This window comes from Podarcis cretensis (assembly GCF_951804945.1).
Source record: "Podarcis cretensis genome assembly, chromosome: 5".
In the NCBI taxonomy this organism is placed as follows: domain Eukaryota; kingdom Metazoa; phylum Chordata; class Lepidosauria; order Squamata; family Lacertidae; genus Podarcis; species Podarcis cretensis.
The window spans coordinates 80,567,448-80,593,407 of record NC_137174.1 but is presented as its reverse complement, the minus strand read 5'-3'; the positions used below and the strand labels follow the sequence as shown (position 1 = coordinate 80,593,407).

General features: G+C 43.9%; 1 protein-coding gene across 2 annotated transcripts in view; it reads right to left on the bottom strand.

The window, feature by feature from the left end:
• The window catches only part of KCNAB1 (potassium voltage-gated channel subfamily A regulatory beta subunit 1), a 184,805-nt gene that overhangs the window by 49,727 nt on the left and 109,118 nt on the right, over positions 1-25,960 (bottom strand). For both annotated transcript variants that reach the window (XM_079978149.1, XM_079978150.1), the window contains exons 2-3: positions 21,961-22,004; positions 1,102-1,139 (exon numbers count right to left, since the gene is read on the bottom strand). In XM_079978149.1, coding sequence (XP_079834275.1) covers positions 1,102-1,139; positions 21,961-22,004 — 82 coding nt within the window. The remainder of the gene's footprint in view (positions 1-1,101; positions 1,140-21,960; positions 22,005-25,960) is intronic.

Below are 25,960 nucleotides of genomic sequence, written 5' to 3'. Positions count from 1 at the left end.
TATGTGAAGGACAGATGGCCCCCTTTCTTGGTGGACAGCAGCCAACTAAACTGGCAGTTACTCTCACTTGTCACACATCTGAAGCAGCAAGCCAGGTTAGGAGGGGCAGGGTAGCCTGTGTAGCACACTCAGCTCTGTCCTCTAGCACGTTGCCACCCGCCGAAAGATTTGCTTAGCAGCCTCTCCCACCCCGAGCCCAGGAAAGTCCCCTCATAGGTCTTCTCCCTTATAACCTTTCCTGCATTCCTTCTCCCTTATAACCTTTCTTGTTCAACAAGAAAGACAAGTTTTAAAACCTGAAACCCACATATTTACCAGCTTGGAGTAGCTATCAAATGTCAACAACTTGGACCCTGTTGCTCACCATCACGGGCTGATGTCACTGAGAGAAAAAGAGACCAGTTTTGGCAAGCCACCCTTACAACGCGAATGTAAGAAATGGGCAGTGCAATCCTGCTGAGAAATGTTCCATTGAATTCAATGGGACTCACTCCCAGGAAAAATAATAATCTAGGATTGTAGCCTCTTAACCACTGTTTTAGCATAACATAGAGAACATAGAAAGGTGTGGAGAGGAGTGCCTAAGAAACAACGAAGATAATACCATGTTATCTGTGTAACCAAACACTACTGGGGATATGTTGCCAGTAGGAGAGGTCTTGTGTTCATAGTAATTTGTAGCTGGTGCCTAAGGTTATCGACTGAGCCCATGTTGGAGCTGAATTGTGAATCAGGTCTGCTAAGCTCACAACTCACGCTCCTCACTTCCCTGACCTCAAAATGTATTCTTCATATCCCTGTCAGTGGTCCACAGGTGTCTTTTCTTTTCAGGAACATGTTTAAAAAGGTATTTTAATTGGATCGCAGAGCCATTTAATGCCAGAGGTGCTGTCCATTAAATTCCAGGTTCTGAAAAGACGTTCTGAAGTGCATGAAAAGCACAAATCCCTTTTCTTTTATGTATGATCATTCCTGTTGCCGGAATGGACTCTGTACATTCTGTCATCTGTGGTTTGCCTTTTAATTAAAAAGACATATAAGAAATAAGACGCAGCCAAATCTCATTTTTTTCAAGTTGTAGTTAAATGAAACTTTGCTTACCTCGTCTGAAATTTGACCTCCAAACGTGACCCACGTCCCTAGGAAGAAACACAGTGATTTGTTACTCTTTAGGGCTTTCCTTTAATATATGAAACACATAATAATTAGGAAACTTTCCCTCAGAGAATCTCCCCAAGCTGATTTGTTCGACGAGCTCTTTCCTAATGAGAATGTACTCCAAGGATGTTGAATGCTTTCAATTTAATTGCCTGACAAGCGACAGTGGCTGGGCTTCCGTTACTTAAACAGCCTTGTCATAGCTAGGTAGGGATTTCTCCTTTCTGAATAGGACATGGATGAAATGTTTCGATAGGAAGAGATTACAGTCAGTGAATGCACCGCTCCTGTTAGCAATTATGGGTAAGTCAGTATGAAAAAGAGCCCATGGTGCAGCTAGAAGCTAGATTTGATCAGACATCCGCTCCACATGGCAGTTCCCACATTAACTGCTCTGCACAGAATTTCTGAATAGGCGCAAGTCAAGCTCACTTAATTCAGTTTGCACCACAGTCCTCTACATGCCTTGTTAGGAGCAAACCCCACTGAGTTCAATGGGGTTTACTCACAGGTGAGAGAGTGCAGAAGCAAGCCTTCCCCTTCATAGCAACCTCTGAATGTTTTGGAGTACAACATCCTTCAGTCCCAGCCAGCACCCAGTCAGCTCCCAACAGCACATTGAGGTCATGGATGTTGTAGTCTAAAAGGTCAGAAGAAGGTTAAACCACAGAGCCTTGGACTTGTCAATCAGAAGGTCGGCGGTTTGAATCCCCGCGACGGGGTGAGCTCCCGTTGCTCAGTCCCAGCTCCTGCCCACCCAGCAGTTCGAAAGCATGGCAAAGTGCAGGAAGGTAAATGGCGTTTCCATGCGCTGGTCTGGTTCGCCAGAAGCAGCTTAGTCATGCTGGCCACATGACCTGGAAGCTGTACACCGGCTCCCTCGGCCAATAAAGCGAGATGAGCGTCGCAACTCCGGAGTCGGTCACGACTGGACCTAATGGTCAGGGTCCCTTTACCTTTTAAGGATTGAGTCACGGGGCCCTATCGGTCAGTTTATGCGAGTGAAAACTTCAAGAACATACTTGCAGCAGTTACACAGCTGGCTTCTGTATGTACCGCTAGATCTGCAATCAGCCATTACAGATTAATTTTACTCTGGTAGGTGTGTGTGTGTGTGGGGGGGAGAGTATGATTTTGTATCCGATAACTCAGCTAGTAGAGAGAGCAGGATGTCGTGACGATGCATAGTTCCTGCCAGCGCTCATTGCCACCAGCTGTAGAGAGATAATACCCTGGGATTTGAAAAACCCAACTAAAGTTTGGATTATGCATATCATTGCATTGTAGGCAACATTAAACCTATTCAGGCACTGTGGAGAAAAAATATATACGTTGATAAACAGGCAAGGGCAGGCCCATACACATTCACCCGACAAAGCCCCACGCTCAGGCTTAAGCAATAGAGAAAGATTGAAGTTCTTCATGAGAGCCTCATTCTCTGGCAGGGGCAGCAGGAAGCCAATTGCTGCCTGTTGTGTCTTTCCTGCCCCCCCCCCCAGCTGTCAACTTTTGGATTTGAAAATAAGGGATCAGCAGCCTCACCTGTTCCAGAGACAGTCTACGGCAGCCTTTCTCAACCTGTGGGTCCCCAGATGTTGTTGAACTACAACTCCCATCACCGCTAGCTAGCAAGGCCAGAGCTCAGGAATGATGGGAGTTGTAGTCCAACGACATCTGGGGACCCACAGGTTGAGAACCGCTGGTCTACGGGATATCTAACACTCCGGGATAGCAGCGGGAAGCAGCAGGAAACGGCACTGAAATAAGGGAATTTCCTGCAAAAAAGGAAAGGTTGACAGCTATGCCCCCCCCGCCAGCCACATACTGTACTGTGGTGAAGTCTATGGTGGGGAGTACAGCAATGGTGGATAAACTTGGTGCGGCTTGCCTTTCAGTGAGAACCTACCCAATGTGCACTTCCTAAACCATTATGTGAATTGAAACTCAGTTGGTTAGAGCATGGCATTGGTAACATGAAGGTTGCAGGTTCGATCCCCTTATGGCAGAGGTTTTTTTGAGTCCACGGCTCCCTTGACCAACTGCATTCTTACTGTGTCACCCCTGTGGGGCTCAGGAGCCCAGTTATGCCACCCCTTGCCTGCAGAGCTGGCAACCTCTCACCCTTTTCAAACCCTTGTGGAGTGTTCCCTCTGCTGCTTCTCCTTCCCCCTCTCCTTGGGAGTCCTCTGGGCAGCTGCTGCTGCCACCCCTGGTCTCTGAAGAAGAAGAAGAAGAAGAAGAGTTTGGATTTGATATCCCGCTTTATCACTACCCGAAGGAGTCTCAAAGCGGCTAACATTCTCCTTTCCCTTCCTCCCCCACAACAAACACTCTGTGAGGTGAGTGGGGCTGAGAGACTTCAGAGAAGTGTGACTAGCCCAAGGTCACCCAGCAGTTGCATGTGGAGGAGCGGAGACACGAACCCGGTTCACCAGGTTATGAGTCTATCGCTCTTAATCACCACACCACACTGGCTTTCCTCCCCTCCCCACCACAAAGAGAGGTCACTGTGGAGCTTATAGCCATGGCTGGTGCAATAAACAGCTGTGCAAGCCTTTGGGAGGCAGAGATGCCAGAGGACATCAGAGGGAGGGAGGGAAGGAAAGAGGGACAGAGGCCAGTGTTGCCTGCGGCACCCCTGAATATCATTCAAGGCACCCCAGGGTGTCACGGCACACTGGTTCAAAACCACTGCCTCATGGGACAGCTGCACTTTCCTGTATTGCAAGGGGTTGGACGAGATGATCCTCAGGGTCCCTTCCAACTCTAGAATTCTTTAAAGACAGCTATTTTCAGAAATTCACATTTCTCTGAATTTTGTGATGCAATTCTCCAACCCATTAAAACCCCCCAACATACAAAAGTGTATATGTTAGAATAAAGTGTGCCTAAGAATTGGTGGAAATAACAGCAATGCATTGTAATAGGGAGAAATGCTGGGGGGGGGGATATTTTGGGCAAAATTGTATACAAAAATACTGTGTCTTAAGAAAAATGTGTTCTGGAATGTAGATTAATGTTAATGAGGATGTCCTCCCCACAAAAGTTTGCAAACAGATGTGGAAAGGTGGGAAACTGAACTTATGATTGGGAAAAATGAGAAACGGAGAAAAACTGAAATTGACGTATGTGATGAGCAGACTTGTGCAGTCAGGGATCTACATTTGGGGGGAAGCCTACATGCACAGAGCAGGGTTCCCTTGTGTCCCCCAAATAGTAAATGGGGTGAGGGGAGGTCAGCATAGATGTGGCAGTAGGGGCAGGATCAGCAGACACAGCCCTCTTCTCTCATCCGCAATATTGCAATCATGTGTGAAGGGGAATACATAGTTAACCTTAATACTAGATGTAACTCATGCTTCATGGTGTCAAGATGAGTTTCGAGATTTCTGAAACCTCTCATCAAACATTAAGGTCATCATCCACTGAGAAGTTCTCCCGTCTAGGCCCCATGAGAATGATTGAGAGCTGTGCAAGATCACGCAAAGTTCACAACAGCTAATGGCACAATCATTCTGTTAATCTTTAAAGGTTCTGTGTTTGTTTTCCAGTAATGGATTAACCCAGCAACCTCCCTGGTAGTGAAAAGTGAGTGAGAATCAGTTTTAAAATGAACATGTCTGCAATGTAGAAGAATACTATTTTTCTCCTTAGTATTTTTCTTACTTCTCTTTATTATTTTAAATCTTTTTTGCACTTTAAAAAGCCTATCACACACAAAAATCTCTCACCCGGAGCAAGCATTTTTTTTGGCGATTTTGACACTTGGGACAAAGTTGTGTGTTCTGTTGTTCAAGCTTGCCAACCAGTGCCCTAGTCATTTGTTAAGGGGTATCCTTTACAGGTATGCAATATGCTAGTAATTCTCTCGCTGTGTGATCTATCTACCATATTTTTCACTCCATAAGACACACTTTTCCCCTCCTAAAAAGTAAGGGGAAATGTGTATGCGTCTTATGGAGCAAATGCAGGCAGGAGGCTCTGCTCAGTGCTCCCTTTAAAGAGCTGCGTGGAGTGTGTGTGTGGCTTTGGGGGCTTTTCCCCAAGGAGGGAGAAGGGACTGATGGGCTGCCCTCTGTCCCTTCCCACACCTCCCGGAAAAGCCAGCAAGAGCCACTGCCAGGCTCTGCTCAACGCTCCCTTGTAAGGGCTCCCTTTCATCCCTCATCCCGCTTTGCTGGGAAGCCAGCAGAACAAGAGGCGCTGAGCAGCTATCACTCTTGCTCTGCTGGCTTCAGCGAGAGCTGTGCAGCTTGCTCTGCTGGCTTCTCAGTGAAGCAGGAGGAGGGACAGAAGAGTTTAAAGCAAGAAAAGCAAGAGCCGCTTACATGCTCTGTGCAGAATATTTTTTTTCTTGCTTTCCCCCTCTAAAAACTAGGTGTGTCTTATGGAGCGAAAAATACGCTATATCTATCTATCTATCTATCTATCATCTATCTATCTATCTATCTATCTATCATCTATATCATCTGTCTATCTATATCTATATCATCTATCTATCATCTATCTATCTATCTATCATCTATCTATATCTATCTATCATCTATCTATCTATCTATCTATCTATCTATCTATCTATCTATCTATCATCTATCTATATCTATATCTATATCTATATCTATATCTATCTCTATCTATCTATCTATCTATCTATCTATCTATCTATCATCTATCCAATCTATCATCTATATCTATCTATCCACACAACAGTTAACATATATAAAAACCAGTTAAAACAATTGCAGATATATAAAAACAATTTAAAAGATTCATATACAGTTTAAACAGCTCATGTATAAAATCAATTCAAATCCAATACAGATGCCAATTGAGATAAAGATCTTCATTCAGAAGATTTGCTCTGCTCTTGTTTGTCAAATACCTAAAGCTGAAAAATACCACAGATGAGTAAGAGCTCAAACAGCCTTTGCTTCTGTCACCATCACTTGAGTTTGCACATCATGATGCAGAAGACAGGGTGCTGTAGTGTGAAAAAATGGGAAATTTAAAAATCACCCCATGCTCTTTATCACCTAGTTACCGTGTCACTTTGATTCAATCACAGCTGCAAAGCAGCCCTAAACATGTCTCGCTCAGAAATGCACATGTGTTAATATGCGCATTATCAGATAGTTGGAAAGGCATAATAAAATGAGTCCCACTGCCTGACTCCTACTCTGTCCCCCATTTTGATCAAATAATGCTCAAGGCCGGTTGAAGTCTTTTTGCCGCCTGAAGCAAAGGACAAGATGGTGCCCTCTCTCATTTCAGCACAAATGCTGACCTGATGGGCAGCTCCATCTTACTTGAACACTGGCGATGGGAGAGTATTTTTCACCAGAGCCAGACCAGGTCATGTGGCTTGCACAGCTCTCTCCTCCAAAAGAGGGGAATGGTTGGAGAGCTCAGGAGCAGCAGCCATGGGGCTGACAGCACAACCTCCAGCATCTGCTACCTGGGGCAATGGCTTCAACTTTACCTAATGGTAGGGCTGGCTGTGATCATGACCTCCCCAGTCTTTTCAAAAAACAGTAGCTTGACGTTAGGAGGCTGGAAGAAAACCACAGTGCCATTACCTACCTATGACGGCTGCTGCTTACCTGAATGGGCAGGGCACCAAGAGAGGTTGTGTGCATGTTGCAGGAATTTATGTATAGGTTGGAGGGGGGAGTTGCCCCTCCAGCAGATATCATGCACATGCAGCCCACTACCAAAATCAGCACAATCACTTTTGTGACTTTTGCAATTTGTCCCCACAAAACACTTCATCACAGTTTCTTCCTATCTATTCAAAGGGCCTTTGCTGCATGATACCAAATGTAACAATTCACTGATAAATGTATCTACGTACTGGCTCACTGGGAAAACTTCAGAAATTCATATAGACATGTGAGCTCAGCTACTCAGCAGCCCCTCTGCCTGAGTGATAATTCCTGGCATCCTGATACCTGAGTGCCAGACAGGTAGCCATTCAAGAAATAACAAACCCAGATGAAGACAAAAGGTTGTGATTAACTTGGCTGGGAAACAGGGAAATGTAAAGATCTCTTTTGTTACACTTGATGGGTGTTTGGTGGAGGGCAAGGAGAACCATAGGGCAGCATCCAGAATGCTCAGATTATGGTGCTTGCACCAGACTTCCGCTTTCATGATGTAACCATGATGTATTAGTGATGTAGTTTGGGGGGGGGATGTAACATGGGGATTAGCAGCTAATAAAAGTTTGGGTTCCCTTTTGTTTGGGGCTTCCATCTTGTTTCACCTTGTGGCAGGTGGGAGTCCTGTTGCGACAGTCTTCAATAAAGACCAAGCCTACTGGCTGCTGTTTTGCTCTAGTACAGTGGTGCCCCGCAAGACGAATGCCTTGCAAGACGAAAAACCCGCTAGATGAAAGGGTTTTCTGTTTTGAAGGCGCTTCGCAAAACAAATTTCCCTATGGGCTTGCTTCGCAACTCTTGCGAGTTTTTCCAACTTTTTTTCCATTCCCCCCTTTTTCTAAGCCGCTAAGCCGCTTATCCACTTATCCACTAAGCCGCTAAGCCGCTAATAGCGCTAATCCGCTAAGCCGTCAATGGGCTTGCTTCGCAAGACGAAAAAACCGCTAGACAAAGAGAATTGCGGAACGGATTCTTTTCGTCTTGCGAGGCACCACTGTATTCCTGGCTGGTGTCCTTGTTTTTTTGTCCAAGGGAGCCCTCAGATTTCTCTGTTAACATACATCAGGAGGAGCACAGGATTGGTTCCCCTGGTGCACCCGGGTAGCCCCAGCCTAGGAAGCCAACAACAAACCTTGACTCCAGATCACGGTTTGTTTCTGGGAAAACAAAGCATACTTCTGTGCTCACACCTCCTGACAACCCAAGTTACTTGGCTTGCAGCTCCTGCATTCACAAGATGAGGAACAAAGTAGGAGTGATCTGTTCATTGCCAGTAAGACATGAACCATAGTCTACCATGGCATATGAAAAGAGGCGACCATAAAATTCCTTGCAGACTCACCAAGCATCTCAGAAAACCTTGGCAAAAACAAAGACCCAAAGAAGATAAAAATGGAAAAGGAAATATTAGTGGTGTCAACTCACAAAACCAACTAACCTGCCTGGCTAAATAACAATCCGGGAAAGAAAAATCACATTTCAAAGCCTTAATGGTTTTCACTGTTAAATGGGTGAATTAAAATGGTATTGCTAACTTTATGAAGAAACCTTCCGACTGACCTTGTTAAATATCGCTGCACATTTCAAAAGGTTTAGGGTGACTTACTGTTTGGGTGCAGAGGCACAAAGGAAGAACAAGGGAAAAGTAATAATGGGCGCACTTTGTGGATTTAAGATAAGAATGTATGAATAGCAGAATGTATGGTCCTACTGAAGATAGGAGAAGGGGGGAGCAAGTTATCAAAATACCAAAGCATTTGGAGATAAACATGAATGTTGGAAGTATTCTGCACCTGCATGTTCCTGATGGGTACAGTCTCTCTAACTAATTCCTGCTATTTACTCTAGCACTGGAGAAAGGCAGATTCACAACGCTAATATGATTCACTCTGTTAATTCCAATATTCAGCTGCATAGTTAAGCTTTGGAACTTGGGGAAATAGAGTTGATCATTAGTTACATTCTTGAGTAAAACTAGCCTCTCTGTGTATTTTATAAATTTGTCCATGGTCCCCTCATACAAGCCAGTTTGTTGTTGGAACATTTACTTGACCTTTATTTATGCTTACGTATTTTGATGCATTTTAATTTATTTGTGCATTGACATATGCAGGAGGTTGTGCATTAGGTGAAAGCTAGCGTACCATACTGCAGCTAAGAAACTGAGATTTGAGCTAGAAACTCCAGCATTCAAATGTCACCCCTGTAGGGACAGGCAGATCAGTCTATTTCTGGACTGTGTCAGTGTCTCATCTATTGATTCATATACCCAGTCCATCTCATTTTTTTCCACCCCCCCATAAATATATGTATCCTATCTCAATGGGCACATACTTTTAAAATCCTAAAATGTACATTTGACACATTTGTGATAATGAACAACCACCAGCAGTTGTGGAGATTGCTAAATGTATGTGAAGCATTTTGAATAAAGCCCTAAACAGCTTTGGCCCTATATACCTGAAGGAGTTTCTCCACACCCATCATTCAGCCCAGATGCTGAACTCCAGCTCCGAGGGCCTTCTGGCAAGTTCCCCCATTGTGAGAAGTGAGGTTACAGGGAACCAGGCAGAGGGCCTTCTCGGTAGTGGCGCCCTCCCTGTGGAACACCCTGCCTTCAGATGTCAAGGAAATAAACAACTATCTGACTTTTAGAAGACATCTGAAGACAGCCCTGCCCAAGTTAAGTTTTTAATATTTGATGTCCTATTGTGTTTTAATTTGTTGGAAGCCGCCCAGTGTGGCTGGGGAAACCCAGTCAGATGGGTGGCATATAAACAAGCAAACAAACAATCAATCCAGTCACATCAGCTCCCTGGTTTTCTGGGTAGCTTAGCTGGAAGCAATGAAACAGCTGGGGAGTGTGTCTGTGGAAGGCTTGTGATAAACCCAACCGAACACTGACTAGAGCCCATTTTAAGGATTTAAGGAGGGTGCCTAAGAAACCATTGACAGGGCTCATGCTCTCCACTTTCAAATATTACTTTCAGGGGCTGCTTCACCGTCCTTGAAATCTCTTGCAATCCTTCGCATTAAGCCATTTCAGCCTTCCAGTAATTTCTCCATTATGATTCTTTCAAAAATGACATGTTACCAAAGCAACCGAGGAAACCTGAAAATGTTTACATGCAAGTGCTTTAAACCTCATAGGCAGAGGTAACTTGTAAACACTGGGAGATGAAAATCCCAAAGCACAAAGAGCCAAGCATATGAGCATATTACTTCCAATTTTTGAATTGCTTTATCTGCTAGTGGAGGAGCTGTTACTTATCTAGGTACCAGGCAGTGAAAACAGATGTTTACTTAGGAACATACAAAGCAGCCAAATGCACGTATCAAACTATTGGTCCACCTACCACAGTATTGTCTGCTCTGGCTGACAGTGGCATTCCAGAAGTTCCAGAACTAAAACTCCCATCATTCTTGTCCACGGACCAAGCTGACTGAGGATGATGGGGGTTGGAGTTCAACAACAACTTGGGACACTGCGGTAGAAATTCTATGGATGCAGGAAATCACTGCAGCTGGGCACCAAACTGCCATTTTATTTCTCATCCACTTGCCTTCTGGAGATTTCTTTCAAAATATTGATAATTACATATTCAGAAATAATGGTAAACCATGGATTGGCAGTGGGAGCACTCCCTCTTCTTCTCATGGGCAAAGGTTAGAAACTTCAGACCTTTTACCATTTGGTTCCAATCTAGCAAAGCTTACACTGAGGTTTGGACTGAGGCTCCACCCACATCGTGGCCTAATGTACACAGCACTGGGTACTACAGTTTAACACTCATCGTGGGAGCTATAGCTTACCATTCAACTCCCAGCATACATAGAATCATAGAATTGTAGAGTTGGAAGGGGGACCTCAAGAGCTATCTAGTCAAAACCCCCTGCAATGCAGAAATCTTTTTGGCTAATGTGGGGCTTGAACCCACAACTCTGAGATTAAGAGTTTCATGCTTTACCATTGGAACAGACTACAGTTCCCACAGGATTCTTTATGTGAGGGGAATGATGTGTTTTGAATGTGCTTCGATGGCATGGTGTATATGCAAGCTTATGTCCAGTCTTTATTGAACATTTGTTCTGATTTATTTGTGGGGAGCTTCCATGACGACAAGCATTCATCCTGACCCAACACTTTTAGTGCATTCCCTGGTCGCTTTCTTAACTATAAAAACCAGATGATTCTTATTACAGTGGTACCTCGGTTTAAGAACAGTCCAGTTTAAGAACAATTTGGTTTACAAACTCCTCAAAAGTGGAAATAGTGTCCCAGTTTGAGAACTTTACCTCAGTCAAAGAACGGAATCCGAATGGTGGAAGGGCACCGGCGGCGGGAGGCCTCATTAGGGAAAGCACGCCTTGGTTTAAGAATGGTTTCGGTTTAAGAACAGAGTTCCGGAATGGATTAAGTTCGTAAACTGAGATACCACTGTATTTTTTAAAAAAACTGCACCTGGATTTGTTGTGCAAAGTGACAAACCTTTAATCCACTTGAATAGCACAAACCTACATTTCCAGTATGTGCCTGAATTCCTCCTGGAAAATACTGACAGCCTGGTAGCAACTTTAACGCGTTTCTCTAATGACTGCCAATTAGACTAAAAACAATCACTTCAGTACTCCTATGAAAACTCCCAGCAAATACTGAAGGTTTAATCCTGCATGGTCTATGATTCACTGTCTACTCAAACATGCCCAGTAATTGAGAGATCTATGTAGGTGCCTGGGCTTCCATGCTGCATAGCAATTTGTCTGATTCAACTCAGGGAGAAAGTAACAGCTAACTGTCTCTAGCATGAATTGACTGGAATAACAAACAAAAGCTACCCTAGAATTGTATCACAAAACCGAAAGCAGCAAGCGTGAGAAACCAGGGCAAGAGATAAAATAGCAATTTAAACATCAAAGGAAAAGCTAGAAATATTAATGGATTAAGGATATTGTTTTCCACAGACTAGATATTCCTAAGGGTGGTGGAGCCAGCATGACGGGGGCAAGAGAATAAGGTCATTTCCAATGTTTTTGATTACTTTGTTTCTGGAAGGGTAGACACTATCCTGTGGTGCTGAAGTCTTGGGTAAAATTGCCTCAAAGGTCCTATATTAATTATAAGGATGCGGGTGGTGCTGTGATCTAAACCACTGAGCCTCTTGGGCCTGCCAATCAGATGGTTAGCGGTTCGAATCCCCATGATGGGGTGAGCTCCCATTGCTCTGTCCCAGCTCCTGCCAACCTAGCAGTTCGAAAGCATGCCAGTGCAAGTAGATTTGGCAGGGAAGGTTAACGGCGTTTCCATGTGCTCTGGCACTCATCACGGTCCTCAATAGTGGTTTAGTCATGCTGGCCACATGACTCGGAAAGCTGCCTGTGGACAAATGCCGGCTCCCTCAGCCTGAAAGTGAGATGAGCGCCACAACCCCATAGTGGCACTCATCGCCTTTGACTGGACTTTACTGTCCAGGGATCCTCTACCTTTTACCTTTACATTAATTATAGTCCCCCTTAAAAAAACAAAGTACTCATGAGAAGTGAAAACTCCATGGAAACGACCCTGATGTTGAGAAAGATTGAGGTCACAAGGAGAAGGGGACGACAGAGGACGAGATGGTTGGACAGTGTTCTCGAAGCTACCAGCATGAGTTTGACCAAACTGCGGGAGGCAGTGGAAGACAGGAGTGCCTGGCGTGCTCTGGTCCATGGGGTCACGAAGAGTCGGACATGACTAAACAACTAAACAACAACAACTTAAAAAAACTAATAAGAGGATTCTCTCCTCCCTTCTATATCTTGAAACCCTTGAGATGCTGAAATAAGGATATGTCACAGAACAGGGTGCTATAGATTATGTGAATGATCCTGAGTTACATAGATAATTCCTTAGGAACATAGGAAGTTGCCTTATACTGAGTCACACCATTGCTCCATGTAGCTCATAGAACTGTAGAGTCTTCTAATCCAACCCCCTGCAGCCCAGGAATCTCAACTAAGGCATCCCTGATATTCAACCTTTGCCTTCAATGATGGGAGCCCATCATCTTCCGAGGATGTCCATTCCACTGCTGAACAGCTCTTGCCACCAGAAAGTTCATCCTGATGTTTAGTCAGAATCTACTTTCTTGTAACTTGAAGCCATGGAGTTGGGTTCTACCCTCCAGAGAAGGAGAAAACAAGCTTGCTCCACCTTCCATGTGATAGCCCTTCAAACCTTTGAAGATGGTTATCATATCTCATCTCAGTGTCCTCATATGCAGGCTAAACATACCTAGCTCCTTCAACCATTCCTAATAAGGTTTGGTTTCCAGACCCCTGATCATCCTGGTTGCCCTCCTCTGCATACATTCCAACTTGTCAATACCCTTCTTAAATTGTGGTGCTAAGAACTGGACACGGCATTCCAGGTGTGGCCTGACCAAGCAAGAATAGAGAGGTACTATTACTGCTTCATTGTTTTTTTTTTAAAAAAGAACCCGCTAAGTGGTGTAAAGGTAAAGGTAAAGGTAAAGGTACCCTTGACTATTAGGTCCAGTCATGGACGACTCTGGGGTTGTGGCACTCATCTTGCTTTACTGGCCGAGGGAGCTGACATTTGTCCGCAGACAGATTCCAGGTCATGTGGCCAGCATGACTAAGCTACTTCTGGTGAACCAGAGCAGCACAAGGAAACACTGTTTACCCTCCCGCCAGAGCGGTACCTATTTATCTACTTGCACTTTGACGTGCTTTCGAACTGCTAGGTCGGCAGGAGCTGGGAGCTCACCCTGTTGCAGGGATTCGAACCGCCAACCTTCTGATCAGCAAGCCCTAGGCTCTGTGGTTTAGACCACAGTGCCATACGGGTCCCTTCTAAGTAGTGTACAAATATATAAAACAAAACTTTAAAAAACATTGATTAAAAACAGTTCGAAACTGGTATTTAAAACATTCAAAAGATTATTAAAATCAACAATAGAGGAAAAAGAGTTAAAACAGATGTAACTTCTATATGTCTGGATAGACCTGCCTAAACGAAAATGTTTTAAGCAAAAATAATTCAGCCAAGGAGCCTACCAGATGCCAATAAGCAGGGAGTTCTGAAGCGTAGGTGCTGCTGTAGCACCCTGCTTGTGGTTAACACTTAGCTGGAATGAAATATTCAACGCAGCAATAGAGAAATTAAAATAATAATTTATTTGTCAGACAAATAAATATGAGGCACAGTGGTATATGGTTACCAAGCTCTGGCCTGGCCTCCTGCCATTCTGGCCAGCACTTATATTTCCTTAATCCAGCCCCCTTGCTCCTCCTGTGGCTGCCTCTGTCCAATCAGCCTGGTTAAAATTCCTATTGGCTGTTTGCTAGAACCAGTCACAAAAGATACACCCATTTCCTTCTGTCCTTTTATGGGAATCAAAAAGCTATATATTCTTCTATCTATAAATGACAAATAAGTAGTAATATATCTTACATGTGTCTCAACAAGGAATCTTAATTACCAGCTCACCTCTTGCCCTCCTTGCCCTATTGCCTTCCAAAACAGATGGTTAATCTTGAATTTTTATCTTAAACATATGTCAAGGATTTTGAGTTCACATCAACATTGAGAGATCTCCCTCATTTGAAGGTTTCTAAACAAAAGGCCTGACAACCATATATCAGGAGTGCTCGATGGCGTCTCCTGTCTGGCAGGAGGCTGGTGGCTGATGGCCCCTGTGATCTCTTCCAACTATATGAAATAAGAATCTAGCATTTCTTAAATCCTTTGCATAATTATATTTAAGCTAATATATTTAATACATAAATAACCTTTTAAAAGGAAAAGAAATCTTAAAAGGATCTTAGTTTAAGAAAGAAACAGCTTTAGAAAAGACTTCCCAAAAATGCTCCCTTTCTGCCAGCCAGACCAGTTGCTTTTCAATTTTGCTCTTGGCCTTTTTAACCTTAGGAAGAAGATATGGCTCATTTTACTATTTATCAACCCTTAATTTGTAGGGTCAGTGTAACCTTGGCTCTCAGCCTGTAATTCCCTTTTTACGACTTTGAGAATTGTTTTCTGCTATAAATCAGGGGGCCCCCTTGTCTAGGAGAAAAACATTTTGCCAAGGTTCTTAGGCAGCTGCTCTTCTGCCTGGCATGAACATTTGAAAATCTTTAAGCTCATTTTAAAATAAAAGCCCTGATTAAACATATAAGCTTTAATAAAAATGCAGGCTTATGATTAGATGCCTCACTGCCACACTAAAAAAGATTTCTTAAAAGTGTGAAATACGTATTATAGGGCACTCATAACAATGCTGTTGCGGACTGATGTGGCCAAGTGGGGGTTTATGGGGCATGCTGATAATTCCATCACTTCAACAATATTCTCCTTCAGTAGGCAGTGGAGCACCATAAAACTGATTCAAGATAACTGTTTGACCATTCAGTGATTGACTGTTGTAATCTGGTGCCAAGCACTCCATGACAGTGCTGTTCAAAAGGGCCGCTGCCGTGCCCCCGATGTGCTCTGCATATGCCCATGTTAACGGCAGCCAAAATGTATGACTCAAGATCTGGAGGTGGAGAGCAGGGTAAGAGCAGTTCATATATACTGGTATACTGAGCTTCTTTGGAACAATTAATGGATTAAGCATTTCCTCTTCAGAGCGGCGAGTGTGGCAAACTGTCCCCGAATATCAGACTGTTGCAGGCTTGCTGATAAATGTGTTATTACTAAAACTCCGCTGGGCTTAGAAAGTAACCGTAAATATCTGGCATTTGCCAATTGATTGTTAGCTAAAGGGAACCATGAAGGCATTTTAAGTTACGAGCAAGTGAATTGGGGTGGGTTGTGAGGGGAAGATCACATATTCACTTGGACATGTACGAGTCCCCTATTGCCAATTCTTTCTTTCCGTGCATCGAAGGCTCCTTGTCCACTAGAACTTCTTCCGGAATGTTATTTTTCTAGCAATTGCTATGGCAAGCAGCCATGTGTTTCATTTTCAAAGGGCAAATCAAGCAGAATTGGCCTCTTTAGTTTTACGCTGCTGTATTATATTTCTACATCTCTTAAAACAACAGCAACAAATTCCATGATCTCCCTAATCCTAGATCTTTCAAAAGAAGGGAATGGTCTGCAGGCTGCTTCCTCCCCCTCCTGTTAAATCAAAATCCACTTGCAATGTCTTACCACAACAGCTTTGTATCTGCCTAAAATGCACGTGAATTATGGTGCTGGAGGAGACTCTTGAGAGTCCCATGGACTACAAGAAGAACAAACCTATCCATTCTTAAGGAAATCAGCCCTGAGTGCTCACTGGAAGGACAGATCCTGAAGCTGAGGCTCCAATACTTTGGCCACCTCGTGAGAAGAGAAGACTCCCTGGAAAAGACCCTGATGTTGGGAAAGATGGGGGGCACAAGGAGAAGGGGACAACAGAGGACGAGATGGTTGGATAGTGTTCTCGAAGCTACCAGCATGAGTTTGACCAAACTGCGGGAGGCAGTGGAAGACAGGAGTGCCTGGCGTGCTCTGGTCCATGGGGTCACGAAGAGTCGGACACAGCTAAACGACACACACACACATGTTTTCACATAGCAAAGGTATGTATTTGCTAGGCCACATTTGACTATGCACATAAAATAAACAACTCTAGTCCATTGGACTGGATGAGCCTTTGAGGCCCTTCCAATTCTACCGATCTATGATTCTATTCAAATATCTCAATTTTTTTTTAGCTGTAAAGTCCCAATTCTGGATTTGTCACCATCAGCAATTCCATGTCCCATGCCCACCTCCCCCATCAGTGACAGAAAGCTGCCCGTTCAAATGCTATAAGGCAAATAGATGTGGAATGACAGGAGATCTGGATGACAAAGTACTACATTTTGATAACGGCAACTCTGCGTCTACTTTTCATGAGTAAAGATTTGAGCCATAGTGGTCAGCAGGTCAGGGCAGTGGCTGCTATCTGACCTCCTTTCACTGCGGCATACCAGGGAAAAAGCTGTGAGATGGTTGGTGAGCTGCAACCCATCATGGTTGGGAGCACTGGACTGGCCCTGCTGGTGTGTTTGCACTGCTCTGACCTCACCGCTGCCTCCCTCTCTCCCAGTAAGCCCAGCGATGCTGGTGATGGGAAGGTCAGTGTATTGCCAAAGGGGCAATGGTTCTTTTAGGGTTTTGAGCACAATGAAGACATAAATGGAGAGAGGGTTAAATATTTCATTAAGTACGTCAAACAAAGTTACACAGCTTTGTCACGATCTCACGCCTCTTTGCCTTTTGGGTTCCTGGGAACTCTCTCAGCAACAGGCATGACCCCTGAAGACCGTCCAGAGGTTCTCACTAACACAGTCCCTGGGGCTTATATGCCCTTGGGGCCCATCTTCACCAAAGTTACATAAGCCACAGCTTGTGTTTGGGTAAAACATCCACTTCCCATCAGAGTTGAAATAGTAAATAATACTAGGCAGGAAGTCAACACAGATAACTTCCAAGGACTCTTTACTCCAGGTGTCAGCTGCAGCCTTATCTTAAAGATAAACATTCAAGCACATTTATATTCCATGAGAAACCAGGCTGCTTATTTGTGGAATAAACAGAATTAACCACTTAACAGCTCAGGATTTAGACATGATCTGGGCATGAGAAGGGCAATTGCTAGGCACCACCTTAATCTCCTCATGATAACAATTGTCTTCCACAATATCGCAGATGCCATCCTCCTGCCCTGCCAGCTGCTCCTGCTATTAAGTCAACACATTTTCATTTCCCCCCCTTCTAGCCACGAGGGCTAGAACTTTACTATTTTCAAAGGAGAAAGAAAAAAGATTAAATTTACATTACAAGCCTCATCTTTCCCTCAAAGGTAACTGTGTGGGACAACAGCTGCAGTGTGAGAATTTAAAAATAACCAACCTTACACTGTATGTAAATATATGCTGCTGTTTCTGCTAATAGCAGCCCATCTGGAAACTGCCAGATGCTGGCGAACGGCTAAAGGTCTAACAACTGAAGCGTGGTACCAAAGGATCTGGTCAATGGCACTGGCAGAACAACTAACATGCCAAATCCACACAGCAAAATGAAGTGCAAGCTCTTCTTCTTTTTACACAGCATGGCAACTCTTTATATCATATGCAAAGGTGATGTGGGGGCTGACGTCACGAGCGTGACATCATGTGTGATACTGGGAGGAGCTTCAATGGCTGGCGGTTCCTCCTCCTCCAACAGGGGGCTGCTTCGAACCTCCTTCACCTCCACATCAGGCCACTGAAGCCAAACCTTGCTCAGCTTCTTGCTTGACTTCCTCTGCCCCCTGATTTTGGGGGACATTGGGGGGGGGCTGCCCCAACCCCAAAAATATTTGGGCCCCCCAAAGGGCTCAGCACTCATGAGTTGGCATCCCTGGAAAAAACAGACAAAGACTCCCTCCCCCCCAGTTTCATGGTTGACTTTGGAGAGATCTCCTTGATTGGAGCATTGTCTTGTGTGCTATTTGTACCGCATGACAATGTATATTATTTTCAATCATGACTCCTCTAATGCAGAGGTTTTCAACCTTTTGAGTCCACGGCTCCCTTAACCAACTACTTTCTTTCTGTGGCACCCTTGTGGGGCTCAAGAGCCCAGTTATGTCACACCTTGCCTGCAGAGCTGGCAGCCTCTCACCCTTTTTCGAACACCCTCCTTTGTGGAGGGTTCCCTCAGCCTCCTCTCCCCTCCCCTCTCCTTGGGAGTCCTCTGGGCAGCTGCTGCCGCCGTCCCAGGTCTCTGAGCTGAACACCCCCCCCCCCAAAGAGAGGTGCCTCCTCACACTGCCCCATAGGGGCCTGGGACTTGTCCGTACATTCCCAACAGCAAGGGCTGGTGGACTGGCTGGCTGGGCTCCCTTGCCTGCTTATTCTGAGGCTCCTAGAATTATAGAATCATCTGGTCCAACCCCTGCAATGCAGGAATCTCAGCTAAAGCATCCATGACAGGTGGCCATCCAACCTCAGCTTAAAAACCTCCAAGGAAGAAGAGTTTAACAGCTCTTACTGTCAGAAAGTTTCCATAAGCCAGCCTAGGAATTCCTTTGCAGCTTGCATTCTCCTTTCATATCAAAAAAATAACAAAAACCGTAGCATTTATTAATTTCTACAGTTCTATAACACCATGCAAAAACAGTCAAGATATTTGTAACAGTTCTTGTCCGTTATATATTGCAAAACGAGAAGGGGGGGAGGGGGGAAATCACTTACAGAAACAAACACAAACCAAACCAGAAATAAAAGAAAGTTAATTCAGTCTGAGATCCAGGGGCTTAAAGTTGGAATTTTACTATCTGTAAAATTCTCCCTTATAATGAGAGCTCACGTTTACTTCAGAGTGTAACTGGTTTCAAGAAAGGCCTGGATCCTATGCATTATCATGTTTTATTGTTGGATCTTTAAGAGGCGTTCAAGTTAATCCCATACTAAACGCAGGGTTTTGTGTAACTTTCTGCTTCTTCTGCATTTCCCTCTGTTCTTTAACCTTATCTGAACAAGATTCCCTCTCACCTTCCCTCACACATGCATTCCTTTGTTCTGCCCATAAATCCTCAGTCCTGTCTTGCTCCCAGCCAACAATGGCACCTCTTGCTCCCAACAGATGCCTTTTCAGCAGCCCCAGCTGCATGCCAGAAGGTTTCCTTTGTCTTGCCTTCAACTCACCATTCCTTTTCCGGCCTGCCAGTACTTAGAATCAGGTCATCTGCAAGAGCATTACCAAGGCATCACCCCCCTCCTTCGCACAAGCCTAGTAACCTGGTGCAGTCAGACATCGGAGCCCTCTTTGGGCTCAGGGAAGAAAAGGTGTGCAGTGTTGGCCCTTGGCTGCTATCAGACAGTATGAAAATGTTTGTGCCTAAGGATGACCAAACCTGTCAATTTTTGTTTCTCTCTGTTTCTCATTTTCACACCCTTAAGTCCAGTTTTCTGGACCAGTTCCTGATTTTATTTTGAAGTTTTCATGAACAAATACCCACCAACATTTTAGTGCAAATTTCTCCTCATATAGTTTTGTATGCAAACTAATACAAATATTTTTATAAGCAGCCCCCCCTCCCCCCGAACATAGGACATTTATACATGTTATTTTGTGACATTTTGATGTATTTTTAATCTTTGGTGGAAGCCGCCCAGAGTGGTTGGGGAAACCCAGCCAGATGGGCGGGGTACAAATAATAAATTATTATTATTATTATTATTATTATTATTATTATTATTATTACTCATGCATGTATCCATACACACATTCTTCAAGTACATCTATTTTTGCACACATTAATGATCAGAAAACTGCCTCAGAAAACTCAGAGAAGTGATGATTTTGAAGGATGGCTATATTTCAGTTCATATATAATATTTTAGGATTCACATATTAGATAGATTTGCCTTTAAATGTGAACTGAATCAAGTTTCTCCACCAACCTTAATTGCACTCTAACAAATTTTTAACTTAGGATTCACCAAAGGAAAAAGAAATCAGGTTTAAAAAGTCCAGTGATTTACCAGGGACTTGTACCAGAAAATATATCCCTGGTAAACAGAACTAGTTGCAGTGTGTGAATCTGGCAAATTCCTCTTCCATCTGAACCTACTTCTGAAGTCCAATGTGAGAATAACAATAGGCAGCAGAGCCCTGTGATTATGGGAAAAGTCATATAAACAAAGAAGGGTTTTGTGGGAACGAACAGGTTGCATTTCAGGCTATAGGCTACACTGTGTTGCCAGGGTACGGTCTTGAGGACATTTAGATATCTCTGCTTATAAATTGATACGTTTTCTCAGGATTAATCCAATTTCAGGTTGCACAAAGCCTTGGGAGAAGTCAAATATGATTATTATGTTTTCACTCTCATCTATGGACCCCACAGTGTCGAAAAGCTTACGTCTCATAGCAACACAGTGAGGTATGCTAAGCTGTGCCAGATTCCACGCAGTGGAAGGTTTTCAGAAAGAGCCCCCGTACGATAAGCAAACTCTAGAGGTGTGAATTTCAAAGTCGTCTTAGATTTAGAGGCAGTGAGCAAATGACACACATAGAACGCATTACTGGTTGGACCTGCATGCAAACTGGGGTCTCTTTGAAGCTATGGAAAATGTCACTGCAATACATGCTTATAGGGCTGGATTGTGCTCTTTCCATCAATGGAAAGTTGATGGATTTTTTTGGTCTACTGCCCAATATATGTACACCCATAATAGAACACAGAAATATATCTCCTGAATAAGAACATTGGAAGCTACAAATCTGAGTAGAAAAAATTCTTTTCTTTTTGGGGGCACAACTCTGAATCTTGCTTGATTTGAAATCAATCCTGAATCTAGCTGCACTGTTCCTGAATCTAGCTGCACTTAAATTCATCATACATGGGACTCGAAAATGTTAAATAAACTGCTTTCTTGACTGCGCAGATTATCTGTTTGAAAGCGCTGTTTGATCTTAGAGGCACTAAAGGCAAAAATATGCAATATGTATGGAATATAATATTTTAATATGCCCCTGTAGATGAACTAGATGCATGCAACATTGATACAGTTTCGTAGAAAGCAAAGTCAAATAAATGCACATGTATTCATGCAAATTTTCAAATCAAAAATAGTACTGGCCTCCCATTTGTGGAATACACTCCTCAAGGAAATTCACCTGCCAGCACCTCTGCTAACATCTTTTAAGCATCAGGCATTTGACTTGCTTGTTAACATCTCTCTTATCTTTATGGGTGTTTTAAATGGCTAGTTATTTCTTGCTAATCATGTTGGCATGCATGCGCTTGGAAGCGGGTGGGGGTATCTGTTACTTTTAGCATTAGGCTGCAATCATAACCCCACTTACCTGGGAGTAAGCCCCACTGAATTCAATATGATCTACTTCTGAATCAACATGGTTGGGATTGCATTGTGGGAGTATAATAATTTGTAAGTGCTTGTTGTCACCATTTTAACTTGTGTATATTTTTCATCAAAATATATTTTTGCATTATACTGGGCATCTAAGAAATGGAATAAACAGTGGCAATAAGAACATGGCAAGCTCACTATTATTCACATTTTAACCCAGAGCTACTACCACCAGCAGAACCATGCAGATGAACATGGCTAGTATAATTTCTTCCCTCTATCCTTAAAGTAACAATAAAATACTCACCCAGTCCCAGACACGAAACTCTTAATCCAGACTTTCCAAGGTTTCTAGAATCAAAATAAGAAGACAATTAGCTCAAATTTCAACTGATATAATAAATAAATTATATGATTACTGTTACCAGATTTATCTCTGTGCAGGCAGTAGCATGTGCTAATCATATACATGTTTCACACACATTGCCTGCACACATGCTAGTGAGCTTCACCTTCTCAATATCTGCACACCAGGTGTATATGCAATTTGTAAGATAGTACCTTCCATGCGTGCATTTATTAGAAGGATTTATATATCATCCATTAATAAAGTTTTCTGGATGGCTTGTAGAAACATTAAGAGTACAATTATAAACTGTAAGAAAAAAGGGGAAGAGATCTTGTGCAGCATGAAAACCTCAGTGGAAGAGAATAAAACCAATGAATTAAACATGCATCCTTAAAAGGCCTGGAAAAACAAACAGGTTTTCTTCTAGCCCAGAAAAGAGCAAAGGAAAACAAGTGTTGTCAGGGAACCCTGGTTTGTTAAACCCTATACAAATCCGGAGTGGAGTCCCTAAGATGCTAGGATGGTGCCTTATATGCCTCCTTCCAGCAACTCCTGCAGCCAACTGGTGCCAAACATCGCTCCGCTTTCCTTTGGACCACTTCACGGAGGCTGAGAGGTCTTGTCTTCTGGGCAACCCAGGACTTCCATACACACTACCCAGGCTTGTCCGCTGGGGAGGTCGCTTTGGTGCTGCTAACGCAGCAGTTTGACTTCACCCCCAGAGTTGCACTCCATTGCCTCATGAGGCAGACAGATGCCAACAACAACGTCAGGGAAATATTTGGGTTCACTACCCAATACCTTGTGGGTTCAGCCTGGACGGCCAATAAAATCTAGACTCCAGAGGTCAGCAAAACAGGACATTCTTTTATTAAAAGCATTGCAATGAATGCAAAAGAGGAAAGTATCATGCCAGGTAAAAGGCACAGTAATATTTAAACTTTGAGTTTTCATAAACAACAGGCATTCTGCCTGGCTAAGTCATGTAGCATAACAACACCCTTCTGACGTAGCAACGGCCTTCATAGTTCATCCTTCATCCTTCATCCTCCTACAGTTTCTCCTGCTTACGTGCTACTTTGTCCTTCTCTTTCACGTTCACATCTCACCCTTGCTCAGCCCTTCTCCCTCGCATTTCAATTTTCATTCTATATTTTCTATAATTCCAAAATTTTCTCTAATGTGCAATGAACACTCCACTGGGGTGCTACCTCTGAAATGGTCCTGTCCTAAATACACGTCTGCCACACCTCATTGGTGAGGGCATCTGAGGATAGTCCTTAGGTAAGGGACATCAAGGAAGAAGAGTTCTTTCAGATAATCTCATCTCAAGACATTAAAGGACAAAGCCAGCTGTCTGGAGCCAGAGGCAGAGGCAGGTCAGCAATAAAACATCCAGTGTCAGTGAAGTTAACTCCTTATTCAAAGAAACCAAAGCAATGCAGGCCTAGTGATCACAGCAACTCTTCCCAGTAGGTCTTGTCTCAAAGAGGCAGTTGCAAGGACTGAAGGTCCCTGCCTTCTTGCTGCTCTCTAAGGCTCCTTCCCTAGCAGTTTAAGGCTCCTTGGCCTGGCCTCTCTTTGCTAGCAGCACCCACTGGAGGAAGGAAGTCTTGATTCCTTCCAGGGGACGCTGCTAGCAGAGGGACTCAGAAGTGGCGGTGGTTTCACTAGCAATATACCACTGAGTGAAGCCAAAAGTGTGGTGTAGTGGTCAAGAGTGGTAGACCCGTAATTTGGTGAACCGGGTTTTGTGTCTCCGCTTCTCCACATGCAGCTGCTGGGTGACCTTGGGCTAGTCACACTTCTCTGAAGTCTCTCAGCCCCACTCACCTCACAGAATGTTTGTTGTGGGGGAGGAAGGGAAAGGAGAATGTTAGCCGCTTTGAGACTCCTTCGGGTAGTGATAAAGTGGGATATCAAATCCAAACTCTTCATCACAGTCTGTTCTTCATACCAGTCCTGGGAGATGTATGGATCTATTGCCCAGGCCTAGTGTGTGCTGGTGCCCCTCACCTGTGCACAGGACTCCCTTTAGAGACACAGATGCATCTCTGACACATCAAGTTTGGACTTGAGAATGCAATGTAGGTACAGTCAGAGATGGGGGTCGCAGCAGGAAGGATGGCAGAGGGTCAAACTTGGGACATTAATTGCATGTGATTGCAATCAACAAGTTTGGTTTGTGGGATTTGTTTCTGATATCAGGACTGGGTTGGTAGTGCATGGGGAGGAGGGCTTACCCTCCCGTTGTTATAGTACCAATGACAGTCTATCTGTCCTCCCTGGGAGTGGGTGGCACTGTGGTCTAAACCACTGAGCCTCTTGGGCTTGCTGATTGGAAGGTCAGCAGTTTGAATCTGCACAATGGGGTGAGCTCCTGTTGCTCTGTCCCAGCTTCTGCCAACCTAGCAGTTTGAAAGCACACCAGTGCAAGTCAATAAATAGGTACCGCTGCAGCAGGGAGGTAAACAGCGTTTCCATGTGCTCTGGTTCTGTCACCATGTTCCATTGTGCCAGAAGCGGTTTAGTCATGCTGGCCACATGACCCAGAAAGTTGTCTGTGGACAAACACCGGCTCCCTTGGCCTGAAAGCAAGATGAGCGCTGCAACCACATAGTCACCTTTGACTGGACTTAACCATCCAGGGCTCCTTTGCCTTTTTTTATCTGTCCTCCCCACTCCCTCAAAAACCTTGGCTATAACCCCCATAGGCACCAATAGCAGCCACTGTACTATTTCCATCAGGGCTGCAGCATGGGAGGAAAGGGTTAACCACTTTCCCTATGCATTGGGTCCTGATCTTATTGCCCTGTGCACTTTTTTCTCTCCCCACCCATGGCTGCTATTTGATTTTTTCAAGCTAGACATGTTAATTGCAATTACCCAATTATCATCATGCTTCATTTGGCCTTTAGGCGAACCCTCCTCCTTGCCTCTAGGCTCACCTATGGCACGCAGACATTGCAACACCGCTTTCAGAACTGGAAAGAGGAGGCTTCTGATTCTCCAACAGCTCTTTATTGTTACGATTTCATAACCCTGAAGTCTTAAGTATGGGTTTCACAGGCAATGATAATTGCTGTAAGAGTCTGAAGTGCTAAATACCCCTCAAGAAGCAATACTGGATGGCTTCTTAATGTCTGCACAAAGAGGAAGATTGGAATGGGCTGGACATTATTGGATTTGTGCGTCTGAGGATGTGGAGACGATACTGTAATTTGGGGCACGGCTGCACAGATCTCTTCCGTTAGCTGTTTTCAAGAAGGATGTATTGTCTTTTTATTACCAGAGAGGCTTCTGCTGAAGCTTCATGTTGTAGTTGGGGAAATAAGTGGATATATTTAGAGAAGTGTGACCTGACGTGAGGTGTGCTGCGCATCTTCAATTTCGGATAGTCTAGCCAGCATTTTGCATGCACTGTAGTAACACTGATTAATGCATTGGCAATATTCGTAACCCAGAGATTGCATTTTTGTACCAGTTCAAACTTCTGCATGCTTTGCAAGGCTTTACATCTGTGCATCTGTGATTTAGTGTGATTACCCCCCCCCCCACATCAGTTATTGTGAGAGAACACACTCAAAAGACAGTAGAATTAATAAAGCAAGATGTCAGGAAAGATCACTATCATTAAGGCTAATGAGCATGCTACGTTAAACATGGACCCTGGCTCAAAGTGATCTCTGTAGCATGTAACTCCCTTTTAATTATACCTTTCTGCTGGAGCACTTAAATTATCAGCTGTACTGATAGCAATTTGGGTGCTTTCCCCCTGTTTTGCTAAGATAAAAGGTATAATTTGCTAACAATCTCTCCACCTTTGATTCAAAAAACCATCAGCAGCTCCAGCCTTCTGGGTAATTTTATGCAGCTGTGAGCATGCGTTATTTTAAAGCAAAACAAGCCCGAACTGTGTTTCTCTTAACATGGCTTACTTCTGCTGGAATCAAACTTA